Source organism: Acartia tonsa, chromosome 14 (assembly GCF_053477335.1).
Source record: "Acartia tonsa isolate MP-2025a chromosome 14, ASM5347733v1, whole genome shotgun sequence".
Classification (NCBI taxonomy): Eukaryota; Metazoa; Arthropoda; class Copepoda; order Calanoida; family Acartiidae; genus Acartia; species Acartia tonsa.
This window is the reverse complement of record NC_137273.1, coordinates 27,015,942-27,042,738: the sequence shown is the minus strand read 5'-3', so window position 1 is coordinate 27,042,738 and position 26,797 is coordinate 27,015,942. Positions and strand designations below refer to the sequence as shown.

Genomic DNA, 26,797 nt, shown 5'->3' with positions numbered 1-26,797 from the left:
AAATGGGTTAGGTTAAGTTTCCACTCCGACGTTTATCGACTCCAACGTTTGGGACTCCTGCGTTTGTCCTAAGACGTAGATGGAGGATCAGTATACCTATCGAACTAGAATTCGTGTATTTTCAAAAATATAATCAGATTTACCTAATTTGGCACAGCTTTCATTGAAAATAGGATTGAATGTTATACAAATAAAAAGAACGGCCAAATATTTGAATAGTCAGAAAATATTTCAAATAGTTTATTTACAATATAAACCTAAGACATGGTTTTCGGCGGGGGGGATATTTTTGAATCTTCCCTCTTAAAAAGTTAACTGTCAACTTACTGAGTTGAGAAGGCATATCACCATCGGCATCACCATTGACAACAGCTCCGTCTCCACCAGCGTCTTTAGCTTCCTCAGGCTAAATAGATAGATAGGTGAATAAACAGAAGGATATTATTTTGCTCCAATAGATATTTGATCATTTTAGTGGATTTGGCTATGTACTAAAGATAGATTGTTAAATATATTTAAAAGATGCATCTTATAATATAAAAGTAGTAAGTCTTTTTTTCCTGACATAAAATTACTGGTCCTATTGGGTTATTTTATCCAATGAATTTTAATAAATGTCCTAAAAGGCTAGGGGCGAAGCAACTAATAGATAAAAAAATTTCAAGACAGGTTGATTAATTATCTATAATAAAAAGTAGTTTGATGTCTGTCCGGGAATATACGTACTGGTCCTGTAGTGGTTTTAGGCTATTTTCTTGAAGGGTCGCTAGTTATACAGATAGAATAAAATATCAAGAAAACCATAGAAAAAAGCATAGAATTACCTCATCGAATATTCCCTGTGCTTCTCTCTCTCTCCTCTCTTCTTCTCTGGTCAATCTTTCCAATTCTTCAGCCATTTGTCTTCTACAAACAATTTAAGGATTAGGCCCAAACCAACAATAATTTAAGGATCAGGCTTAAAAGACAATAATTAAAGCATTTAGCCAGTTAAAAATTCTACAAAGATTAGCCTCCCTCAGTCCGTAAGTATGTAACGCAGGTATTTATAATTTATAAAAAAAAAATTACTTTATAAATCAATAGCGGCTTCGCCCCTAGAAGAATCTAGTGGCACTTTAGAGGTTTTTGTTTGTTAACAGCTCTACGTTACTTCTTTATGTTATGATTCTCTTTATGTTACGTTTCTCATATATTTTTTAGAAATTTTATTTTTTTGTCATTTCTCTTGTGAGGGTGGTTATACCCTCCCCCAAAATAGTAATAAACCTTCCCAGAACCCATGAGAATCTACCCTGTTAAGGAGAACCCGATCGGTTCAGCGGTTAGCAAGATCCTTCGGTACAGACACACAGACAAATAAACATCCTGTTACTTTAGTATAAGGATTTTAAAATCTAAATATATTATTTATAATAATATGTACAGTTCCCTTGGATATCTAAGTAAAAATAAATGTTTAAAAATACTATATAGCTTTAAAACTCTAATTTATGTACATCTACATATTATATATGTATGATTAAAAATATTTTTTTAAAAAATATATACAGTTCATATTTTTATACTAAATCTAGATAAAAACATTATGATCTCAAAATAATAGTATCATTTATTTTTTATAATGAAGGTTTTAAAGTTGCCTAAAAAAATTTTCCTCGAAGAAAAAAAGAAAAAAATATCATTTAGATAAATAATCTACTATACTTAAAAGATATAATATAAATCATCTTTACATTACCAACAGACCGACTATAAGACTTGAAAGTAACCTTGCTTCTGAAACTCTACTAATTTCATTGATTTTAAGGGAAAAACAATAGACGATAAATTGATGTTGATACCCAATAAGAATAAACAAAACTTAAATCGTTGGTACTAACCAATCTTAACTTTATGAAAAAAGTTCTTGGATCTACGAAGAAAGGACATACTTATTAAACTTTGGGTACCAGTATAATTTACAGTTCATTGTCCCCTCCCTCTCTGACTAACATTGAATATAGTATACTATTTTTGTAAAAATAATGTCTATTCTAAGATTTACGTGCCCTTTAGCTAACATTGCCTCAAGCGGGTCCATACCACTGTAATATAATATTCATTATTCAAAATACACTTTATATGTGTTTATTCACTAACAAATCATCTCTTCTAGAAATACATACTATTGCCTGAAATTCAAAATATAACTTTGATAGTAAATTTATTTCTTATTATTATAAATAAAATTACTTAGGATTGCTTTTACTTTATATGCCTGAAAAAACATTATCATATTTCCTGAATAGGTATCTAAAACGCTAATATTCTGGAATAAAAATTTGCCTTAGTTAATATTTCTTGGTCAACTAAGACTTTCAGACAAAGGTCATATGAGAAAAGGGTATTTGAGTAATTACCTTCTTTCAATTTCTTCTGGTGGTGTGGGTGGAGGTGGCAGGTTTGCTGCTATAAGTTGCTGAAATGTTAAAAATATTAGATATACAGTTATCTATCTGAAAAAAATACTACTCTATGCTAAGAAAAGGTTATTAACATCTGTATAACATACTGGTAGATGGGTATCTATAGGAAGGATAAATAAAACTCTACCGAATATAGGGGAGGTAATTTATCTCCCCCCTCCCCAAGTCAAATTACCCTCCTTACTGAGATTTTGTAACCCCCCTCCTCCCCCCACAAAAAAAGAAGCTTGGATGTCCTTGGTTATAAATTTTTAAAAAATACCTTAATTGCTGGAATGCTTTCACCCAGATCCTTGAAACAAGATTCAAAAGCGGCTGCGGCCTCTGCGTAACTGGCTGGGTCGGTTTCCATGATCTTGGTGATCATCTCTGTCACAGCACCCTTCACATCATCCTCTAGGTAAAGTAATAGAGGTCAGAGAACTAAAGGGATGAGATGATGGACGATTAATTAATTTTCACCCTCAATTACGATACAAAATTAACTCCTTTGCAGACTTAGATTGAAATTATTGATGCAAATTCTAAACTCAAGGACTGTACAACCCCTTCAAGGTTAAACAGTCCAAAGATTTTAAGCCAACAAAAGAGAGATCGCGTTTTAGAATTTTGAGTATCAGTATAATTTACAGTGTAATATCCCTCCAGTTTTTAAAAAGATGTACATTAGAGGAGTAATTACTACTGTGTGTCATTTTTTTTAAGTTCAGGTGAATGCATTGGCCAAATAAATTCTTTAAGCGATTTTTTCCCTTATTCTAGATTTCATTAGATTTAGATATTTTATCAAATATGTATCGGATATGCCATGGCTTGTTCTATAATTTGAGTCAATTTGACTTTAACAAGATGTTTGATATTAAAATAAAAGGAAAAGTTTATTACTACTAAAGTCCTATTATTAAAAAAAATAACTAAATTTTTTTCTTGGACTAATGAAAAAAAGAGAACAAATAATTTGAAAAAAAAATCAGAAAACTTTTATCATTTTAAATGTAAACTTACTTGAATAGTCGACTTCTTTAAGATTCTTGCTGATAATTTTGGTAAGCTCTGACTCTGATTTGCCCGTCATATCTTTGAGAGGAGGCATAATTGTAGCGCTGACTACGCTAGCGCTAGCTCCGGTCTTCTTCAGTGTGTCTGTTACCTGCATAAAAATACAATCAGCTGTTTTAAATTTGGAAGATTTTTTTTGTAATTTTCAACGATTTCTTAAAATTTCTCTTCTTAAAAATAAATGTCCCTTAACCCTTAACGGTCGGGGGGGGGGGGGCGTTGAACACCCCCCCATCCGGTTTTTTCTATCTCATTTTCTGTGTGTGAAAGATAAAGAGCCCAAACTGCTTGACTTTTTAAGTATGGGTATGACACATAACTGAGAGTTGGAATTTTTTGAAAATTTCCATCCTGGCGGGCACAGGATGCCAGCAAACCTGGCAGGGTCATCCAGGTAAAGAACAAAAATATTTTTAAAGCATTTTATCTTACCAAATTACTAAAATATCCATTAGTAGTACATCCTCATCTTAAATACAAGTGTTCAAGTCAATTTCAGGTTCCAGGTATGATCCTGCAGGTCCTGATCCTCCAGGTCTCCAGAAATCTTTAAAAGGCTCCTGTGGCCGCAATTTTTGACTTAGAGCTTTTCTTATATGTCTAGATAATGTATTAAAATTTCATAAAGATCCGCCGCCGTTTTCCCGCCGACCGCCGACTGCGGCGGCTGGCAGCTGCCAAGTACAGCTGCGGCCGCTGAAATTTATATTTTGATATTTTAAATATAAAATTTACATAAAATAAACATTTTCTGCAAAAAAATTGTTCTTCTAGCTTTAAAAATAAAAAAATTACAGCCGTTTGAAATTTTTAAGTAAAATAGGACTTAAAAACAAAGGTTGTTAAATTAAAGTGTGAAGGAAGCGAAAATTGACTTAGACTTATAAAAGGTCGGAAATTCATCATAACACAGGGGACTTGCACAACATTTTTTAGCCCTCTAGCTCTAATAGGAACTGAGATAATAAGGGGGGGCGTTGAACGCCCCCCCCCCCCCCCCGACTGATTAAGGTGCGGCAAGGGGCCCGACTGTTAAGGGTTAAATAATAAAATTACACATTGTTACAAAATACGCAAATAAGAAGAATTACCCTAGTTTTAGAGCAGCTGTGCTACTAAAACGTAAAAGAACACTAACCTCATATGTGATTCTCATGTCCTTTTCACCGCGGGCCTTCAGGTTGCTGATCATGTTGTCAGCCACGTCCTCCAGACTGCAGCGTACCTGAATAATAATTAGGAGTTTTTCAATTGCTATAAAGTTCAATAAAATACCTATTACTCTTGATGAGACATTAAACACAATAATCCACCCACATAAAAATAATTTCTAGGAGATGAATATTTTAAGAAATGAAATTTTTCCAAGTAAAGTTAAATCCTAAGAAATTTAACTGGTTATAACTAACTGTCTTATAATATGAATGAAATGAAAAAATGTGCATAATTTAAACCAATAACAATACATGATCAGATTGTTCTGCACTTTATTACCTTTGATACAATAAAGAGATTGACCATTTGATAATTTCTGTACTACTGTAGTTAAAATTTATATTTCTTCTAAATTTATGTAAAAGGTACAAATGGATTTTTTCCATATAAAATATTTCTTTGTGGGAAAGGGGAGGGTAAAAAACCCGATCATTACTAGTATTTTAAATGATATCAATCAACAAGAAAATACCTGAATGAGAGTTTTGTCGACATACTCGATGACATCGTTGAGAATGTTGGCCTTCATCTTGAGGTTGTTGTAGATCTTGGTTGTGTCGTCCACATCGTTGGGCTTGATCACCTCGGTCATACGGTCCTGGTGCAGATAGCAAGAGCGTAGGCATACATCTGTTTTTTTTATAGACATGGGTTCATATCATATACTGTCATTAATAAATTATGAATTATTTGTACTTTCCATCAAAGTTCCACTGAACCCGCCACTTAGTTAAAAATAAATAAATAAGGGGAAAGGGTGAAGTTTTTCTATGCTATATTCCTGAATTGGCGCTAACCCTAGCCTGCGGGACCTAAGCCTGTGGTGCCTTAACCCTTCGGGGGTACCCAATAAAACCTAGCTTGACCTACAGTAACAAACATACAAATTAAAAACTCTACTCTTAATTTTAATTTATAGTAAGATAAGTGAGAAAGAGGGTTTTTTACTTCAAAAAGCATTTAAGTGAAACCACCATAAATTTTCTTACTTTTGGCCACATCTGGGTACAAAAAAAATTGCTACGTCCTGTATCCTGCCTTGATTTCGTCCACCAGGGAGGCTGTGGCCTCGGGAGGCATCAGACCGTCAGATAACACTCTGGCAACCTACACATAGACAAAACATTAATTACCGTAGAGAGTCATTTAAGCTTTTCTATTTCGTTTAGATATGAGCTTTTCTCAAGAGACAAGTGATTCTTCTTTCCGCAATCATTTCCGATTTATACACATTTACCGAGATATCGTAATGATAGGCTAACCCAAACGATATTCTCCTAATTGGGGTTGATATAGATCAGAATAATCTACCATTACAGAAGGAAATACAGAATATAGGACTATAGACAAATGAAATAATAGAGGGATAGACAGACAGTAAAGAGGAAAGTAAGAGAGACAGACAGACAAACAGAAAGACAGACCGACAGGAGGACAGGCATACAGGAGGACAAACAAACAGAAAGACAAACAGACAGGCACAAATAAAACAAAAAAGTTTGGAAGTGTTGGTAACTAATTGGCTGTTTACCTCAACTGCTGGTACACCATTCTCACAGATGGACTTCTCCATGAACATAACCTTGGCCAGCTGAGATGCGTCAACGCCTGTAACAAAAAATGCGTAAGAAAGGTACTTTTACTTTTTGTAGAATGATTTCTCTTGAGAGGATGGAGGTAACCTTTCCCAAAATATTGACAAACCCCAAACTGTCCCAGTTTTGAGCAAGACGATTCCAGTTACGTCATATACGTTTCGGGAAAGAAAAAGGGAAGGGGGGAAGAAAATCTCTTCAAAAGAGATGGTAGAAAAGGGAATAGATTTTCTTCCCCCCTTTCCTTTTTATATGACGTCACAGAAATCGTCTTGCTCAAAACTGGTACAGTTTGGGGTTCGTCCAAAATATTCATAAAACCTTCTTAGGACCTATACGAAGCTTCGTTCTATAAGAGAACCATATCGGTTAAGCAGTTCGATATCTTTCGCTCCACAGATATAGATAGACAGTCATACTGTAACTTTTACATATGGATAATTAATTCTAAAAATATTAAGTAATTTTATTTTAATTTACCTAGTAAGCTGGCACATTTGAGGGCCATGTTGGCACGACCGACAGCGTCTTTAGAAAGACCAGCGGATTTTGTTGCTCTTGCAAGATTCAATTCTATTGCCTCCTGGGAGTTAGGGGATACACCACCAATTGTGTCCTAAAATATAATTTTTAATAAATGCTTCTGAGCTAAAAATTTCACTAATTAAAAGAAAGGGAGCGAATTTTTAATTGTAAATTTTATTGGTATTCTAAGTTTTAAAACATGTTATAAACATTTTATAAATTAGCTAAAAAAATCTTTATTTACTTTCATTTAATCTTGACTAGCATTGTGAAAACTTTTCAACAAATAATTTGGTTATCATCATCGGGATGTACAATAAATCTAGCGTTCGTTGTCTTGTCCCTTAAGTAAATAAGATACATGGGCCAAAATAGCTTGTACTGCACTTTGTTGCGCCATTTATGTACTGTCCATGCTTTTAGTATCCCAGGTTCGATTACCTTCAAATTTTTCATCTCGGTCCATCCAGGTTCATTTTCATTGTCCAGCGCCAAGTGTGTCCTGACGGGCATCTGGACATCCACCTTGGCCAGCTTGGCGCAATCGGCCCAGGATGCCAGGATGGCCTGCTTGATCTCCTCCTTTGTTTCATCAGGAATCTAAAAATGGTTACAGACATACTAGAGACGTTAAAAATAATACCAACTGCTGCTAATACTCGATCTAGCGAGTGACATGAATGGTAGTAGTGAAGGGAATGCCCTGGGCCGTAAACAGGCACAACGTATTTGCATGCACAGTTAGGACTTCCAGCCAAAGGTCAGGCAATCAAAGGGTTGATAGTCTATGATGGTATTCAATTAGAATGAACGATACCCTACAGACAGACAAACAGTTGGGAGATAATCGTTTAAGAAGGCGGGTATAGTCCCTTTCGTGGCAACGCTCCTTAAGGGGCGATTCTTAGTTTTTTCACAGTAGCATTTCTCCTATTTCTAGTCCCTGCGGAGGGCTCTAACCCTGCGGGGCCAATTGCCTAACCCTGTGAGCAATCACCTAACCCAATATAACCTAACCTAACCTAAAATAATCAAAAGCCATTTTAAAAATACGACGAATCGCCCCTGTAGGGGCGTTGCCACGATATGGACTATCGTAAACAGTACAGTACCAAAGTCGTTTATAGGGTGTGTTAATATTAAATTTATATGGATTGCCTTCCACTTGTCTTACAACAAATGTCTGTGCACACCAAGTCCTGTAATCAAACTAATATGTATACCTGTCCAAGATTGTTCATGGCATTGGCAATGTGCATGGAGTTGCCACCCTTCTTTGACAATGTGCTCTCGATGACCAACACCTTGGCAACGTTCTCTGGGGAGGATCCACAGGCACCGATGGCTTTGTGCACTAACATCAACTAAATAAATAATAACAAGGATTAGTATTTGCTAAAATAATGCTGAGAGAGACAAGAGGGGACAATGGGCTGTTTATTACGCTAGTCCCCAAAGATTTATAATTACGTTTTCTTATTCGTTAGCTTAGCAGCTTTGGGGACTTTAGGGAATTTTAATTGGTGGATAATTAAGTTGAGTGTTCAAACGTTTCAAAAACAAATATTGATCTACAGAAGGGGTAATTATGTGTATCATCATTGTGAATGTTGAAACTAATGGCAGTTAATCCTGGGAAGAATAGACCAATACATATTTTAAGTTAGAAAGGATTCGTGATATTTTACTCTCTAGGTATATATTTTGTATGTACACTGAACATTCACTCTATAACAGACTGTGCTGGTTCTGGTTCTGTGCTACTTAATGTTGTCATCCTTGTTTATTTTTATGTTTCCATGTAATGAAAACCTTATCTATAATACAAAGTAGAACGATGTATGTCTGTTTGTTTGTTTGTCTGTCTGTTTGTCTGTTTGTTTGTAGCAAAGGATCTCGCTAACCGCTGAACCGATCGGGTTCTCCTTTACAGGGTAGCTTCTCATAGGTCCCGGGAAGGTTTATAACTATTTTCTTTGGGGGGTGGGACACCCCAGACCCCCCATAAAAGTAAAAATACCCCCCCCCCAAAAAAAAAAAATAAACTAAAATTAAAATAGTGGGTTCCACACACACCCCCCCCTCCCTCCTTACCCCCAAAGAATTTTTTTTTTAATTTTTCTTTTAAATCTTAAATACGAAAAATTGGTTTGATAAAACCTCTTCGGGCAAAGCCCCTAGAAGCAAGGGGCGAAGCTGCTAGTAGTAATAAAAAGTACTTAAATTTATTTTTATCTAACTTAATTGCTTTAACATAAAAAAAATGTTAAACTACAATTTTTAAATTAAAATGACAATGACAAATAATGTAAAAAAATAAGCATAAAAAATCAAGGAAGAAGAACTATTCTCAAAAAAGTAAATAAAAAACAGTTTTACAATTGGTTACCCCTTTTAAAAGACACTCAAAATTAATCTTTTTATAAAAGTACTACGATGTCAGTCTGTCTGTGTGTCTGTAGCAAGTGATCACGCTTACAGCTGAACCGATATGATTCTCCTTTTCAGTGAAGTCTCTTTTAGGTGTAGGGAATGTTTAGGGATGATACCTACACCCTCCCAAGTAAAATCGCCTCTAGATAAATATGTACCCATCCCCCCATCAAAAAAAAAGACTGGTGCTTCTTTATAAAACTTATATTAGCCGTCTCCTCTTCCTTTCCTTCCCTCAAGTGCCCCTAGAGACATAAGAATGCTGTAATTGTTATCAATTCACAACACGTGTCCGTGTCACAGATAAAAATTTGAATAGTTGCAATTTTGTAGTAGAAGTGAACCCTAATCTGTTGCTACGACACTTTTTATGGAAATATTAGAACTCCATGCTAACAGGGATAGTGGTATACACAAATTAACATTCAAATAAAAACTTTTTTGGATCATCTATGTTTTAAAAAAATTTGGGTGATAAAATTCTTCACTGTAACAAAAACCAAATGTGTCATTTACCATATTTTTTTTATCAAATATTCTTTCTTTATTTAGCCGCGGAAAATTGTCAATGGCTGTCTATTCTTTCATTTCTTTAAGATTCCTCTAAACAATGAGCAATGAGCAACCAGTTTTTTAAATTTAATTATCTGTCGGTCTGTTAGTAATGCTTTGTTTACAATTCATTTATAGAAGAAATATGATTTACTTGGCTGTTAATTGATATACACGGATAAATTTGTTGTGGCACTTCCTCAATCCAAAAAAATCAATCTCAATTTTTCTCTTTCGATATCTTCCTTTATTCATGTTAAAAGTTGAGTTAGAGATATTCTCTTTGCAATGGTGCAATGTTTATTTTATTTAATTACAATACACTTTTCTGTTTATAAACAAAACATCGTTACTCTATATATATTTTTTAGGGTTTTCCTTATGAAGTTTGCATGTCATAAAAAAGTATAAAAGCAAAATAAATTAAGGTATCTTCTAAGGCGATTGATATTTCTTTAAATGTAATAAAACAAATATATCAAAACTTCTCTGAAAATTGTGATCCATCCGTTTATGAGATCTTGGCAGACATAATTACATACAATTTCAGACGTACAGACAGGCAAACAGATAGACATCTTGTTACTTTAGTAAACTCTACTAATTATGTGGTAGCTTGACATCAACATTGCATTCGATGTTATAAATCTTATAAAATCTTTATAACAAGGATGACAACATCCATAAAAGCGAAGCACTAAAACGGTAAGACAAACGGACATTAACATTTGTATAGTGTCAGAACTGAATAATCAGAATATAAATGTATAAGAGTAGAACCTAAATTGTAAGTAAATTTGTTGATAAACTGCTTGATACAGGATAATGTTTATGGACATACTTACATCTTTAGGACTTGATTATAGAGTTGCTTCGCTTATAACATTATACTTTGTTGTCCAAAGAATTAATATACCAAAAATCAGATCAATCGGTTGATTAGATCACATGCAAATTTGTTGTTGAAAAAGTAAAAAAAAATCAACATGTTTAAAATGAACGTACGGACATTCTGGTAATGATTTTAGAGTTGCTTTCTAAATCGTACCTAACTACAAAAGGAATCACAATGCAAAGTTTGAAATCGATAGGACAATTCTAACATGCCTAAACAAATGAAAAAAAGCTATCTGTTACGGACGTACGGACGGACCGACCCTAATTATAGAAAAGCTTCGCTTTTAAAAATATCTCATTCTCTATATATACCCAATGATTTCAAAGGATAAAACAATCGACGACAAATTGATATACATCCAAGGATGTCCAAAGGGGGGGGGGGGTAAAAGGGTGATAAACCCTCCTTAAAAAATTTTTAATTTTCAACCCCCTGAAATGAAAAGCTTGGACGCCCTTGTATACATCCCCAATGATGATAAACATAATCAACTCGTATGCAGATAAAATTAATATTGGTTAAAAAGAACCAATCAAAGTTTTTTACCTATCAAACGTCCACTCCTATATACATTATCTCTTTATTTCTCATAAAAAATTAATTCTTCTTAATTGTTCTAAAACTAGAAATTAAAATACGCCCTCCTTGCAATAAAGAATATCAAGTTATTTGACTCTCTTTTATTTCTACTTATTGTTTTCATAACATTGTACTTTCGCACGATGCCTGTTTCTTACCTATTTGTACCCAACTTCACAAATAAGAAGACCAATACTGGAATATGTATAAGTGTGCAATTATTAACAAAGAAACTTCTGGAAAAGTATAGAAATAAGGTATAATCCTTGCAAAAGACGACTAGGCTACAAAAATCTCATCATCTACTTTTTTGGATTTGTAAAAGGTTATTGTTAGCCCTTTGTTCAGGGCACCAGCATATCTGGGATCTTTAAAATCTAACCAACAATACATTAATATTCAAAATAAGTCGAAAAGTTTGTACTTTTTTTAGTTGGAAAAAAATTAGCTCAATAATATCTTTTTCATGCAATATGTGAAAATTTACAACAACAAAAACCAAGTTTCCAATGTTGGTCATTGCATTATCTGTTGAAGCAGATTTTTTTCAACAAATTTTCAGAAATGTGTCGCATAATTTTTTACGCACTTTTTTCTGAGATGTTTATTGTAAAAATATTTTGAAGCAAAAAATCAAATAATATAAAGGAGAGTAAAATTGTATACAACCAAAATCGACTTTATATTTATTCAAAAAAATTTCCAGGTATATAAATATATAAAGGTATATAAATCATATGATTTTTAAAAAAGAACCAAAAGATTTTAATTTAGAAATAATACAATGTGTTTCAGAAAAAACTGCGTTTTCCAGTTTTGGGAATCAACCAGAAGGAGCATGAAAAAAATAATTATAGGTCCATATTATCTGTAAAAATGCACATAACATTTACTTAAGGTGGTTTTCGATATCTCTAAAAATGTGGCTGTACTGATAGGTAGGTTAAAAATGCCTGATCCTAAATCTGTGACAACAATGAGATTCAATTAATTTATTTTTTTCCAACATATAGGCTGAAAAGTTCAATATTAAAGTAATAAAAGGTTAAATCAAAGTCGGCATTCGAGATTTTTTACATATTATCTTTTTTTGGCTACATGCACAGAGCTTTTTGGGTTCCTCGGAATTTAGTTTTTTCTATTTCTCTAAACCGCAGTTTTATTTGAAACACCTTGTACAAATACAAAAAGCTAAGTTAAGCTCCCATAAAATTGAAATCAAAATCAGTTCATTGGTTAGCGAGATATTAAAGAACAAGCAACATAAAATAATTTTAACTTTTATGATAGAATTAATGTATAATATAACCAAAAATTCCTTACCGTTGTGAAGTCTTTGGGGGAGATTTCTGCTTTCTTCAGAGCTAAATTCTTCTGCTTACTAAAATAAGAAACATATATCATAATAGTACCAAGATGTGTGTATGTCTGTCTTCGTGTATCTTATTACATCTCTATGTTTTTTCTTTACAAGGAAGATTCGTATAGGTCCAAGGAATATGTATAACTTTTTAAGGTTAAGGTATCTCTACCCTCCCAAGAGAAATAACCCCTCAGAAAAGAGCTAAAACCTTAAAAGTTTTCAAATTAAAAGATCTTTTTCTTCTAAACTTGTTTATTAATGTTAATTCGTCTGATTTTTAGCTTTAAAATTATTGTTTTTAAGTGAGGGAGATTCTTTCAGTTTATAGTAGCAAAGCTACTCTATTAGTGATTATGTCTTTCCTTCTGTCTTTAACTGTTCGGTTATCTCTCCTGTCTCTCTCTCTCTCTCTCTCTCTCTCTCTCTCTCTCTCTCTCTCTCTTCTCTTCTCTTTCTCTCTCTCTCTCTCTTTCTCTCTCCCTCTCTTCTTCTATATCTTTTTCGCTCTCCTCTCTCTCTTTCTCGTTCTCTCTATCCATGAATAAATGTTCTTTTTTGAAATTAGAAATTTCAAACAGCTTTGCTATTAGTGGGCGCATTCATCCTTGCTCTTCTACAATTATTTAAAAGACAGACTAATTATATTTACATAAATCCTCTAAATTAGTTGACCTCTAAAGAGTAAAATACAAAATTAATAAATTAGCCTAACTAGCTCCACAAGTAGCATTTAAATTAATTTGTGTAAAATTAAAATTAAAAGAAGCTTGGAATGTGAGTGAGCTATGAAAGGTGTTTCAAAAATGGGGGCAATGGGTTGAAGGAAATGTGTCTTTGCAGGAGATCTTTAATGATATTATATTAAGATTCTATTTTATAAAAGTACTAAAGTTGTTTGTCTAAAGCTCAAGATTTTGGGAAGGTTCATATAGGGTTTTTAAATATTTTTTTTTATTCAATTATTTAGATGGTTTTAGACTATTTTCTGCCCCCTGCCTTTATCATCAAATACAAAACACCTAGATGATAGGAGTGAAGCCACTAATACTATATAAAGTAGGTAATAGTATGAGAAGAAGGGAGGGGTGGGGGGGGGTGGTAATATAATAATCAATAAAATTCCTTATATTGTTCTCTCATTCGTTGGCTCAAAAATTCGAACCCTTTTATTCAATTTTTTTCACAAATAATAATAATCAACAGAATTGTTAATCATTGGGTATATACATAAATTTATAGTCTATTGTCTTATCCCTCTAGATCCCTGGTATTAATGATACTAAATTAATGATTCTAAAACTAAAACCATAGTCATATTTTCATGCCCATAAAAAAGTAATTTTGTTTATCCACTTCATAAAGTTACTTGTATATTGTCTTGTCCCTTGCTATCCCTAGTGATACTGTTGGGTATATTCTGAAAATGCGCCTTGTTTCACTCAGAACTGAGGTGAATTAAGAAGGAACACCCGCGTGGACGGTTAACTTAATTCAGGGAAATAAGGATAAGTTATGTGGTAATTTGCCCTAAAAACACCTTAAACTAAAGGTGCTTTCCCTTAAAGTGCTTAGTATAGCAATTAAACCCCATTTCTCTTATTTGAAGTAAATTGAAGTAGTGGAAGAAAAGAAAGATTTTTTTCCTAAGCCTAACCCATTAGGAAAACGGTAACCCAGCGGGACCTCTACATGCAATGTCCTTACACTGTGGGGCTACTCAGTTTTCAATGTAACCTAACCTAGCATGATCTACCAGGGGCGTACAAGCTTTTTTATTTGGGGGGGGGGGAGGGTAAAATTTTTTTTAAGGAGGGTATTTTTTTTGGGGGGGGGGTAATTCCCCCCCCCACTATAATTTGTTAGCAGGGGTAAATTTTGTTTAACCCCCCCCCCAAAAAAAAAAAAAATTTAATAAAAAGGTACCTACATAATTATGAAATACTATTCAATATTTAGTAGTAAAAATGATTATCCCCCCCCCCCTTGGACGTCCTTGTGACCTACAGCAATAAAGAAACAAACCAAAACTACACCACTCCACCCTCCACCAAATTTATTTTTAAAACAATGCGGGGGTTGAGTTGCAGTGCTGAAAAAGGTACTGTATGTTATGGCGCTGAATTACATTTAGAACAAAACTGACTAATAATTTACAGATTATTTATCTGTACCTTTACCCGTGACTAAATTAAAAACAAAAATGTTTTATTTGGAAATAGATAACAATTCTAGGCTTGTATTTTAACTCTAGGATAGAGATAAATATCATAAAATAATAATGTGAGATATAACAAAAACAGCTTAAATTCTCATAAATTTTTTGACACACTTTTTTTGATGGATTATTCTATCAAATTGTCCCCGTGTTTTAAATTAAAAGTGTTTAATTGTGTTTGTGTGATTTTAAGGCGTGCCTACTAGAAAGTTCTCACTGTGTGTCAGTCAACTTGCTGTCTTGGTTATTTAAAATTACGCTTTCACTATAACTTGTTGACCACTGATCACCAACCTTCATTTTTTTAAAGCGAAGCTTTTCTATAATTAGGGTAGGTCCGTCCGTACGTCCGTCCGTAACGGATAGCTTTTTTCGTTAATTTAGGCATGTTAGAATTGTCCTATTGATTTCAAACTTTGCATGGTGATTCCTTTAGTAGTTAGGTACGATTTAAAAAGCGTAGCAACTCTATAATCATTACCAGAATGTCCGTACGTCCATTTTAAACATATCGATTTTTTTACTTTTTTAGTCCTAAAAATGTAAGTATGTCCTTAAACATTATCCTGTATCCAGTAGTTTTTCAACAAATTTACTTACAATTTTGGTTCGACTCTTATACATTTATATTCTAATTATTCAGTTCTGACACTATACAACTGTTAATGTCCGTTTGTCCTACCGTTTCAGTGCTTTGCTTTTGTGGAAGTTGTCATCCTTTATAATTGAAAAAGTGGCGCTATTTTTAGTTTGTTTGTTATAAGTTTATGTCAGGTATTTAGCATAAAATTTGGTGCAAAGATATTTTAATCCTTGTTCTCTAAAACAAGGATAACATAAAATGAACAAATGAGAAAGTCAGAAAGCGAATATAGAAAAATTGTCCTAGGAATCAATATATCAAAAGTCCAAGATGGACGTACAGACGGATCGACCCTAAATGCAGGAAAGCTGCGCTTTAAAAACTTTAATTTGTTTATCTTTGAAGCATATAAATGAGTATATATTGGAAATGAACCTTAAATACACACATATTAATTAACTCAGCAGACTTTAATTTTAATTTAATTTTAGAAACAAACAACATAGTTTTTGGGATTTTTGTGTAAAAAAAATTTCTTTTTAAAATTGCAAAATAATTTATTGAAATATTTGATCTTAAAACTTATTTAGGTCCTTTGAAAAACGCAGGAGTCCCAAACGTCGGAGTGGACAAACGCAGGAGTGAAAACTAAACCTAATCTATACTATTTTAGACCATCTTATAGATTTTTTAAATGCGGGGGGCTTATTTGTACATTCATATCTTAACCTAACCTAATCTGTATAGAAATACTTAATTAAATTAATATTTTAACACACCTGCGTTTGTCCACTCCGACGTTTGGGACTCCTGCGTTGGTCCTGAAACCCTTATTTAGCAAAATGTAAAATGAGATTTTGACCGACAAATTACTTTTTATTTATTTATATCAAACATTTTGGTGAAGTCTAAAGTACTCGTATTTATTAAAAAAATTAAATTATTTTTTATAAATATTAGATCTTCGGGGATTAGACATTTGATGATAATATATAGATGCTTTGCCTGTATCAATTTTCTAATCGTCATGTATATTAATAATCATCTACATATATAACATATATTACAGAGTTGCTACGCTTATCAGGTTGTATCTAACGGGCATAGGAATCGTCATGCCAAGTTTGAATTTGATAGGCCATTCTAATATGCCTAAATTATCTATAAGAGCCTGCATTGTCAAACTGACAAAAAATGTAGAAAAGCGTTGATTTCCAAAATTGTAAACTCATTGAGTCAGATGACTTACTATAAAATTAATTAAAGTAAATTTACAATCTTCTAATTTTACAAAAATAGAAGTAAAAGAATAAATAAATTTATTCGTTTTTGGTAGCTTAAATATATTCAGGGATGAGGGGAGATTGAAATTGGAAATTATGCTTGTAATAATTACTCTCAATCGTTGGCCTAAACTTTAGGTACTTTTACCAAATCAATAACTCACCTGATTTGAAGTATATTTTTTTGTTGGGAGATTGTTGGGAGGGGTTATAACCCTCCCCCCCCCCCCACCAAAAAAAAAATTATCGGGGGTTTGAGGTGGAGGTGAAATCGTGATTTTTCAAAGAAATTTGTGGTTATGACCCCTTTGACGTAATTTCAAATATAAGTTATATCTACTTATGGGATGATTTTGTTTATCATAATACTAGGTGTACATCAATTTATTGTCTTATACCTTAAGATTCTTGAATTATCCCTTTGAATCTATTTTTAATTAAGTGCAGCTTCTATACCACTATAGGATGCTGTACGTATTGGAGCAAATTTCAAATTGTTTTGGCGTGTGACGTCATACCCCCATCTCTTTTCTAGGGGGTTTCTTTCCTCCTTTCCTTTTCTTTCCCCTCACTTGTGACGTAAATAAACAGCCCCGTCAAATCAATTTAAAAATTGTCCCCATTTTTTGCACCAATACGTACAGCATCCCACTATAGTCTACGTACAGCATCCCACTATAGTCTATCTCAGTAGTGAGTCTAGAAAAATGTCTTCGTCTTGTTTGTTTAGTGACTAATTATTAAATTTGATTTGCTTTAAAACGATATATTTTTGATAATACGTATTTTTTAAGTGTTTTCTATTCCTATTGCATAACTGTACATTTCTGTTCTTTTTCATCCAAATTTTGTCAGCTGATTATTAGTAAGGTGCACTGATTACAGAGATAATTGTCCTTGTTAAGCTTTTAGAATGTTCTAGATTAATAAACATCGTATTTTAAAAGACAATAAATAGCTGAAGTTTAAAATTGAAATAGTATTTGTATTTTTTTGGACATTCTTTGTAAAGAATTTATTTAGAGGGCTCGCCAGCCGCGTATGTCAATAAGACTACTCAGCTGCAGATTGACTTAAAAATCTACTTGGCTGAAGCTGCAATTGGTTGAGAAATAGAGCCAATTTAAATTAAATAATACAAAAAAATATAACCCGAAACAACTAAATTTGTGTCTATTGATAATTTGTCTCAGAGAAATTAAAGGACAGATTTTTCTTGCGAAAGTTAATGTCATCTCTCCCAAAATGATGATAACATTTTCCTGGACCTACAAGAAACATCTCTGTAAAGAACAACCATATCGGACAAGAGGTTAACAAAATCTTAAGGTACATACAAACACAGTTGAGTTTGCGGCTGGCTAAAAATGAGCGGTTATACACACGCGGCTGCGTAAGCGGCTGCCGAGCCCTAATTTCTTGCATATGAAACAAGGTCAATATTTATTTAGGTATGGAATTTAACTATGGAATTATTCAGGGATAAAGGGACAGGGCAATAGATGAATATTTTATCTTCTTTAAATTAATATGTGTTAAGATGAGCTTTCAGTATAGCTTAAGATTATTGGGCATAGAATTTTCGATAAATTTATGCTTAATTGTTACCTACCTCCCTTGTACATAATATACTTAATTAATGGGTGTGTCTCGACGTAAAAAAATAAGGCGCAAAGCATCTTTACAGGTGATCGTTTTCATAAACATTAATTTGTTTTCATAAATAAGAGAAGATGGAAGTAACAAGTGACAAAAAATTATCCGTGTGTCTGTTTGTATGTCGGTAATCATGCTCCCTATTCGGTTTGTCTTACTACTTCCCTTTCTCTTTCTGTAACTCCTCCCTATCTCTTTCTCTCTCTCTCTCTCTCTCTCTCTCTCTCTCTCTCTCTCTCTCTCTCTCTCTCTCTCTCTCTCTCTCTCTCTCTCTCTCTCTCTCTTCTCCCCATCTAAAGATTTTTTTTTAAGTTTCGCAACTGTTGAACACAATTGCCCTTGTTTAAGTTATTTATCTCTCACTGCTATATTATACAATGATTGTATTTTTCCAATAAAAACATTTATGTTTCAAATAATTAGAAAGAATCTCTAGTAGTCTGACCTAGAATCAATTAATCAGGGGAATACTTTAGGGTAGGCGGGGATAGGACAATAGCTGAATAATGAATTAAACACACAAAATAAAAACATATCTCCAAATTTATAGAATTTGCCAAATACTGAATAAAAATTGGTTACCCCTCTCAATCATTGGCATCTTAAGACCCAAGGGTATCTTCAAGAAAATTCTTCATTTGTAATTTCCCTCAAAAGGTCGTGCTTATTCTAATATGACGTCATTCGGGATACTTTGGCAGACAGTTTTACATTTATCCCCTTTTTATAGGCACTATAAAGAGCTTCATAATTTTAGTGCTATACATGCACTGTGAGAGAAAAACCCAAATACTATTGTCTGCTAGAAAATTATTGTTCCTGCTTGACAATCTAGGGCAGCAAATATATTATTGTTACCTTAAAAGTTTATATTCAGCTGTGCTGGCTAGATCCTCCTTGCCAAATGCTTTCATCAGGATCTGAGCCTTCTCCAGGATTTCTTCAGCTGACATACCAGAGGCTTGGAGCTCTTCCATCATGGCTTTCATAACCTAGGTATTATATAGATAGATAGAGAGGTTTCGTGACAATTGCGTCAAGGAATATTGCAACAGCTTGATCAGCTGATAAAGTAAAGGCTTGCAACTCTTCTATCACAGCTTTCATAACCTAGGTAATATTTAAATAACTAGAGTTGGCTCGATATAACTATCTCCCTATTGGCTAGTTTTCTATATGCATATATATTTCTCAATAAATCTATTTTCCTCACCCGGCATTACTATTTAAACGGAAGTAAATATTTAATAATTTAAATATTCTTAAAAAGATCTTTTAAATTATATTTTTTTCTTTACATTACCATCACCAAAGGGTTTATTATATGATTACAATTTTAGTTCAATATTTGAACACACAAAGTGTCGCCACAATCGAATTCTTTTAAAACAGAGTTTTCTTAAATTTATTATATCATAAATTTAAATTTTCTTTTTTATGATTAGAAATTAAATACTTCATTATAATGTAAATAGCAACATGAAATGAAAAAATTAATTTGTTTTTAATAAAGTAAAATAATGGGTCTTATCGTTATGGGCAATGAGAGTTTATTATGGATTATTGGAGCACTATGAGTTTCCAACGAATAGTCCTTGGAAAACTTGAGCTCGTTTATAGACATTTATTTCCTATATAGATCTGACATGGATCTTGAAGCAATTAAGCAGGCCGTTTTGTACAGGTTAAAAATTGGAAGATTTCATTAAATAAAAGTTATCGCAAATATACTTAGTAAATAAGAGAGGTTTCGTGACAATTGAGTCAATGCATATTGCAACAGTATAATAATAAGTTGATAAATCAGAGGCTTGCAGGTCTTCAATCATAGGTTTCATAACCTAGGTATAATATAGATAGATAGAGAGGTTTCGTGACAATACACTGCAACAGTAATATCATCTGACAAACCTGAGGCTGTAACTCTTTTATCATAACTTCCGTAACCTAAGAATTATATAGAAATTTAGAGAGATTTTGTGGCTATTGTGTAAATGTATATTGCAACAGTTTGGTCAGCTGATAAACTAGAGGCTTGAACTCTTACATCATAGCTTTCATATCCAACTTATTGTAAATTACACTGGTGCCCAAAGTTATTTTATTAATTGGCTCAAAAACTTTGGGTACTTTTGTTGAATTTTTTTTGTCTGTGGTAGTTTTGTTTATCATAACTTGTGATTGTTATCAATTTTTCGTCCATTGTCTTATCTCTTAAAATCCCTGATCAATTAACTGACCTCTTCAGTGCCAGCACCAGCGTTGATGAGTGAGCAGGCGGACATGAGTGCTCCCATCATGGCGGGGTCCACTGTGTCACCCATGTTGGGCACCAACAACTCAGCCAGTCTGTTACCAATCTCAGGATTGCCTACAAAAAAAAGTTTAGTTTAGACAAACAAATTTATTTATTCATCTAAAGATATGTTGGCCTATTATTTATAACTTTTATTGGCTGGTTAAAATTTAGAAAGTATAGCAACTCTATACTCATTCAGTATGTCCTCCTGATATTCTAAATATTGATTCCTAGAACTATTAGGCAAATGGTTATTAAAAGCGCTGTCACTACATATTTTTAATGGTCGATGGCTATCTGATTTATATTTGTTCAGCTCCACTCTTTTCTCATCCCGTTTTTAAGGGATATTTTTACTAATTCTTTCCGGTTAGGTTAGATAAAGTATTTTGTTTTAGGGTCTATTAGTGCAATAAGTCAATAAGGTTTCTACTATATTTTTTAAATATTTTTTTAAATTTTTCTCAGAAACTCTCTTATTTCCTATATTGCAACGCAACAACAACAAACAATATATTTTAGTTTTGTTTGTTTTCAAATTTAAAGGTATACATAAAGGGCACAACATCCGCAGTAGGATTCAGCCAAGTTCTTAGCTAACTGCAATCGCAATTAAATCGTCAAAGGCAAAGCATGACTGACGGCTGACAGCGAAATATCTTTAGACGCTTAAATTTTATTCAGACGAGCCCTTTGCTTTTATATAAAAAACAAGGATGACAACATCCATAAAAGCGAAGCTCTAAAACGATATGACAGACGAACATTAACTTTTATTGAGTGTCAGAACTGAATATACAAAATATGAAAATATAAGGTTTGACAAAATTATACGTAATTTTTTTTGCAAATCTTCTTAAATACAGAATTCTGTTTAAGGACATACTGACATTTTTAATACTTGATTATAGAGATGCTTCGCTCATAATATTGTACCTTATTGTAATAGAAATCGGTAATCAAAAAATTAGGTCAATCAAATGATTTTATCACATAAAAAATTGTTATTAAAAAAGTAAAAAAATCAACATGTTTAAAATGGACGTACGGACATTCTGGTAACGATTATACAGTTGCTACGCTTACTAAATCGTACCTAACTACTACAGGAATCACCACGCAAAGTTTTAAATCGATAGGACAATTCTAACATGCTTAAATTAACGAATAAAAGCTAACTATCTCGGACGGACGTACGGACGGACGTACGGACCGACCCTAATTATAGAAAAGCTTCGCTTTTAAAAACAATCAGCTATAACAGGCTTTTTTTTCAACAATGTAGCCGCAGCAATTTTAATTTGCAGCCGCCAAGCCCTTGTATACACCTTTGCACTTTTTCAAGAATTATATTTCCATAAATGTCTATGTTAATGCACCTAAACTAATCTTTTAAGTCCACAAAGTTGTTTTAAATTTGACAAAAGAAAAAAAAGGAAGGTTTGATATTTGATTAAATCGAGTCTAAGATCTTTTATTTTTTTGTGGAATTCAGGGTTTAAGAGGATAATTAATGCCACAAAAAAATATTTTCATTGTTACAGAAATAGTTTAAAAACTAGCGCTGCGCCCCTATCGTCTGGGGTATCTTTGTTTACCTAAAAAAAGGGTAGCCTAAAAACATCCTGAGACTTATGTAAAGCTTCCTTTAAAGAATAACTCAATCAGTTTAATTATTTATCGCTATCAAGCCTATCATTCATGTTAATTTGTCTAAAAGCTTGGACTTCCAAGATGGTTTAGGAGAATACAAAATTTTATTTGGATAAAAAAGACCATTGTTTTTGTCAATTTAACAATCCAATTTAACAATCTAGGAGAAAATAAAATAATTTAGTTTTCTGGGAAGTAGTGCATTTTCAAACTTTAGATTTAGAAGATTTTTATGTCTGCAGCTTGTAAAATATAAACAATGGCAGACAAATGTATACCTATTGAAAGATTTGATCAAGACAATTTTTGACAATTGAAGCAATGTAAATTTGTGAGTACGTAAAAAAAGAACCCTAAACTTATAAATGACCCATACTAGATTTGCTGTTTGCGTAAACAGCCATTTAATAGACTTTAAATAATTTTTAAAAGCGAAGCTTTTCTATAATTAGGGTCGGTCCGTCCGTCCGAGATAGATAGCTTTTATTCGTTAATTTAGGCAGGTTAGAATTGTCCTATCGATTTCAAATTTTGCATAATGATTTCTGTAGTAGTTAGGTACGATTTAGAAAGCGTAGCAACTCTATAATCATTACCAGAATGTCCGTACGTCCATTTTAAACATGTTGATTTTTCTACTTTTTTAACAACAAATTTTTATGTGATCTAGTTATCCGTTTGATCTGATTTTTTGTATATTGATTCATGGAACAACGAAGAACAACAGTATAAGCAAAGCAACTCTATAATCAAGTCCTAAAAATGTAAGTATGTCCAGAAACATTATCCTGTATCAAGCAGTTTTTGAACAAATTTACTTACAATTTTGCTTCGACTCTTTCGATTTATTCGTTAATTTAGGCAGATTAGGATTGTCCTATCGATTTCAAATTTTGCATGATGATTCCTGTAGTAGTTAGGTACGATTTAGAATAATTACCAGAATGTCCGTACGTCCATTTTAAACATGTTGATTTTTCTACTTTTTTAACCAAAATTTTTTATGTGATCTAGTTATCCTTTTGATCTGATTTTTGTATATAACGAAGAACAATAGTATAAGCAAAGCAACTCTATAATCAAGTCCTAAAAATGTAAGTATGTCCAGAAACACTATCCTGTATCAAGCAATTTTTGACTAAATTTACTTACAATTTTGCTTTGACTCTTTCGATACTTTTATATTCTGATTATTTAGTTCAGACACTATACAATTGTTAATGTCCGTTTGTCCTACCGGTTCAGTGCTTCGCTTTTATGGATGTTGTCATCCTTGTTTATAATTATTTTACCATTATAATGATGTGATTTTTGTTTAGACTAGGTTTAATAAGGATTATATGGCTTTTGAAATACTTTTTATTTTAGATTATAAGATTAAGATGGGGAGGGGTATTTTTATAGTTCACTCGTAAGTTCTATGGATTAGACCGAAATTTTCCACAATCTAAAAAAAATGCAGTAAACGCTCGTTGTTTTGAAATGTGATTTTCATCAAATTGTTAGAATTATTTAAGTATATTTTAATTAATTAAATGCTGAAATACCAGGTCTCAGAATCAGCTGCAGTCACGCAGCATGTATGGCTGCTGACTAAAAAAATGGAAAACTAAAACCGTGACAAAGATTAAATGGCGCTTCCACTCAAAGAACCCTGTTGAACACTGAAAACGGCCTATCCTATACTTTTGTAATAATGGAAAATACGGGGGAGGGGAAAGGAATTTTTGTGCATTTGTTTGTCAATTACTTTAGGTCAGGTTAGGTTATTCAAATTAGATACTGCAAAGCCCTGCAGGGTTAAGGCATCAAGGTATATGCCCATTAACAGGGTTAGATACGCCCCCTTCCAGCAGTTTTATGAACAGAAAATATTTCACAAATGAGGGGTGGGGGCGCTTAGTAGTCAACGAGCATTTTTTTGTGAGATCTTTGATGAAACTTTGCCAAAAATGTTACCTCCGCTGCAGGTGGCAGCCAGCAGGGCGGCGGCTGTAGCTGTGTCCACCTGGGTACCGTCCTCGCCGAAAATGGCGGTCATGAACTTCTTCTTGCTGCCCTCGTTCATCTTGTGGAAGCCCTTCTTGCCTCCCTTCTTACCAAATCTAAATAAAGATATTTGATTTAGATAGTTACTTTCGTCTTTTTAGCAATAAATAAAAGATTTTTAAAAGTAAATGGATCTCTGTGTGTCTATCTGTTTGTTTGTCTGTCTTTACCCAAGTATCACCGCTAAACCGATCTAGTTCTCCTTTACAGGGTAGCTTTGAGTAGGTCCTGAGAAGATTTATAACAGTTTTGGAGGAGGGTACCACCACCCTTTCAAGAGGCCTCTAGCCGCTAGTATATTAAACGGAAGAGTGCTAATTTAAAATCATATATTGATAGCAGAACTAATATATAAATTAAACCTTATCCAATAAATACACTAATAGCATAATACATTTTCATTTGTAGGAAACCCTTAATAAACAACATTAAACTCATAATTTTAAAATTTTATATTTGAAAATTCTCTTAGTAGCCCTGCGGGGTTTTCTCTTCAACTAATTTTATCCTAGCAATATTAGGGACATTTCACGAATTTGAAATAACAATAAAAAGCAATATAAATTAGTAATATTTTTTACAATCTGGTGAAATTTTAAATTTTGAAAGCACTATTTTTGTTTTTATTTCAAGTAGAAAAAAAACTAGTTGAGAAAAACAAAATAATTTTCGCAAGAACTAAAAGAAATAAGATTTTGCAAAGTTCTGTCATGCTAAAATACACATCTACAGGGTGTTTTGGCAAAAAAATCTTAATCTAAACAAATATTTAAAATTGACTTGCTATTAAAAACTTTTTTTATTATTTTTAAGATCCTTAGCACTATGCACCTAGAGGTCTCTAGAGACACTTAAATTAAACACAGGGAAAAAGTAAATTTCTCTGGATGATTCCTCCAACAAATAATCATCTAAATTTTAAAGTTTCTGGTAAATGAGATTAAAATGTATATGCAAACTTTGGGGGAAAAAATCGTTTTGGACAATGTTACATTTAAAGAAGTTTGCTTTTTTGGTGGACCCTGTATTTTTACATTAAGCTGAGAACACATACATACACATTTTTTGAAAATTCACATTCTCTAAGATGAAAGGGGAATTTTTTTCAAATTACAAATTTTCTACATATCACGGTTGGAAGGAAAGGACCGTTAAATTATTCTACAACCGCTTCTTTCTCCCAGTATATGCAGACAACCAAAAACAATATTCATTACACATAAATTATTGGGGGAGGTATATTTATAGTCCATTGTACTATCCCTTTACCCTTGCTACATACGCAATACACGTAAATTTTGTTATATTTATTTTCTTCTACTGCAAGTACATGTAATTTACATTTTTGAAGGAATCAAGGGGGATAAGACCTTGCATGATAAATTGGTGCACATTCCAAATGATGATGAACAAAATTATTCCTTCTCTAGATTAAGATTATTTGTTCAAAATTGTTTAAGCCAACCAATCAATAAAAGTGGTAGCTGCCTCCCAGCTTATTAAGCTTCGGCTGTTTATGAGATCTTAATAATACAAATTTAGCTGCATTCCCTAATAGCTTTTGTTTAAAAGTAAAGGTCTAATTTTAGATTGAAGGCTAAACTGGTAACTCAGGGGTAAGTCAATGAACATTAACTTAATATTGTCTCAAACTAATTTGTTTTGTTTTTTACAGAAATAATAAGAAGATATTACCATCCATTAATATATCCCTGTGTATTTAAGACAAAGATCTAGAACTGTAAATTATACTTGCACCCAAAGTTTCATAAATACATTCTCTTATTCGTTGGCTTTAACAAAGTGTGTACCTATATATGATCTCGATTGGTTGGTTAAAACTAGCAGTGTCCAAACTATTAAACCATTAATTTTAATCTACAGAATTGGTGATTTAGTTTTTCTCCATTGTGGGTGCATTTATCGTCCTCTGGCTTATTCCTTTATCCTTAGGGCTAAGGGCTAATGTTTTCTGAGTTATAAAAACTATTTCAAACATGTTTATGATTCTTTACCCTGTTAACATTCAAAGCTCAACATTTACAAGATTTTTCCACAATGTTTCACAGATTTTTATTCGCGAAGTTTTTTTCTGTTTGCCTATTTTGAGACAGAATAGAATAAAGTTTACTGTAAAAGGCGTTGTTTCAATCTAAATCTAAATTATGTCAAATTTTAATTGAAAATGTTTATAGAAATTTAATGTGCCCACGGAAAAATGTTAAAAAATATTTCATGTATTTCTTTTAGTATAAGTTGGGTATAAATAAAAGAATATTTTTTTTTGTTTTCTAAGGGTTCTAAAAGTTCCACAAGGGAAAAGGCATAGAACGATAAAATGACGTATTTCAATAAAATTACTGCTTTGAAAT

At 32.8% G+C, this 26,797-nt stretch overlaps 1 protein-coding gene across 13 annotated transcripts in view; it reads right to left on the bottom strand.

The window, feature by feature from the left end:
* Nucleotides 1-26,797, bottom strand: part of LOC145306005 (uncharacterized) — an 81,978-nt gene that overhangs the window by 15,554 nt on the left and 39,627 nt on the right. For all 13 annotated transcript variants that reach the window (XM_080147926.1, XM_080147927.1, XM_080147929.1 and 10 more), the window contains exons 7-22: nt 24,336-24,481; nt 20,665-20,795; nt 19,283-19,416; nt 12,648-12,705; nt 8,086-8,226; nt 7,304-7,462; nt 6,818-6,953; nt 6,274-6,350; nt 5,781-5,849; nt 5,215-5,340; nt 4,666-4,752; nt 3,474-3,618; nt 2,731-2,864; nt 2,403-2,461; nt 825-906; nt 328-406 (exon numbers count right to left, since the gene is read on the bottom strand). In XM_080147926.1, the coding sequence (XP_080004052.1) occupies nt 328-406; nt 825-906; nt 2,403-2,461; nt 2,731-2,864; nt 3,474-3,618; nt 4,666-4,752; nt 5,215-5,340; nt 5,781-5,849; nt 6,274-6,350; nt 6,818-6,953; nt 7,304-7,462; nt 8,086-8,226; nt 12,648-12,705; nt 19,283-19,416; nt 20,665-20,795; nt 24,336-24,481 (1,763 nt within the window). The remainder of the gene's footprint in view (nt 1-327; nt 407-824; nt 907-2,402; nt 2,462-2,730; nt 2,865-3,473; nt 3,619-4,665; nt 4,753-5,214; nt 5,341-5,780; nt 5,850-6,273; nt 6,351-6,817; nt 6,954-7,303; nt 7,463-8,085; nt 8,227-12,647; nt 12,706-19,282; nt 19,417-20,664; nt 20,796-24,335; nt 24,482-26,797) is intronic.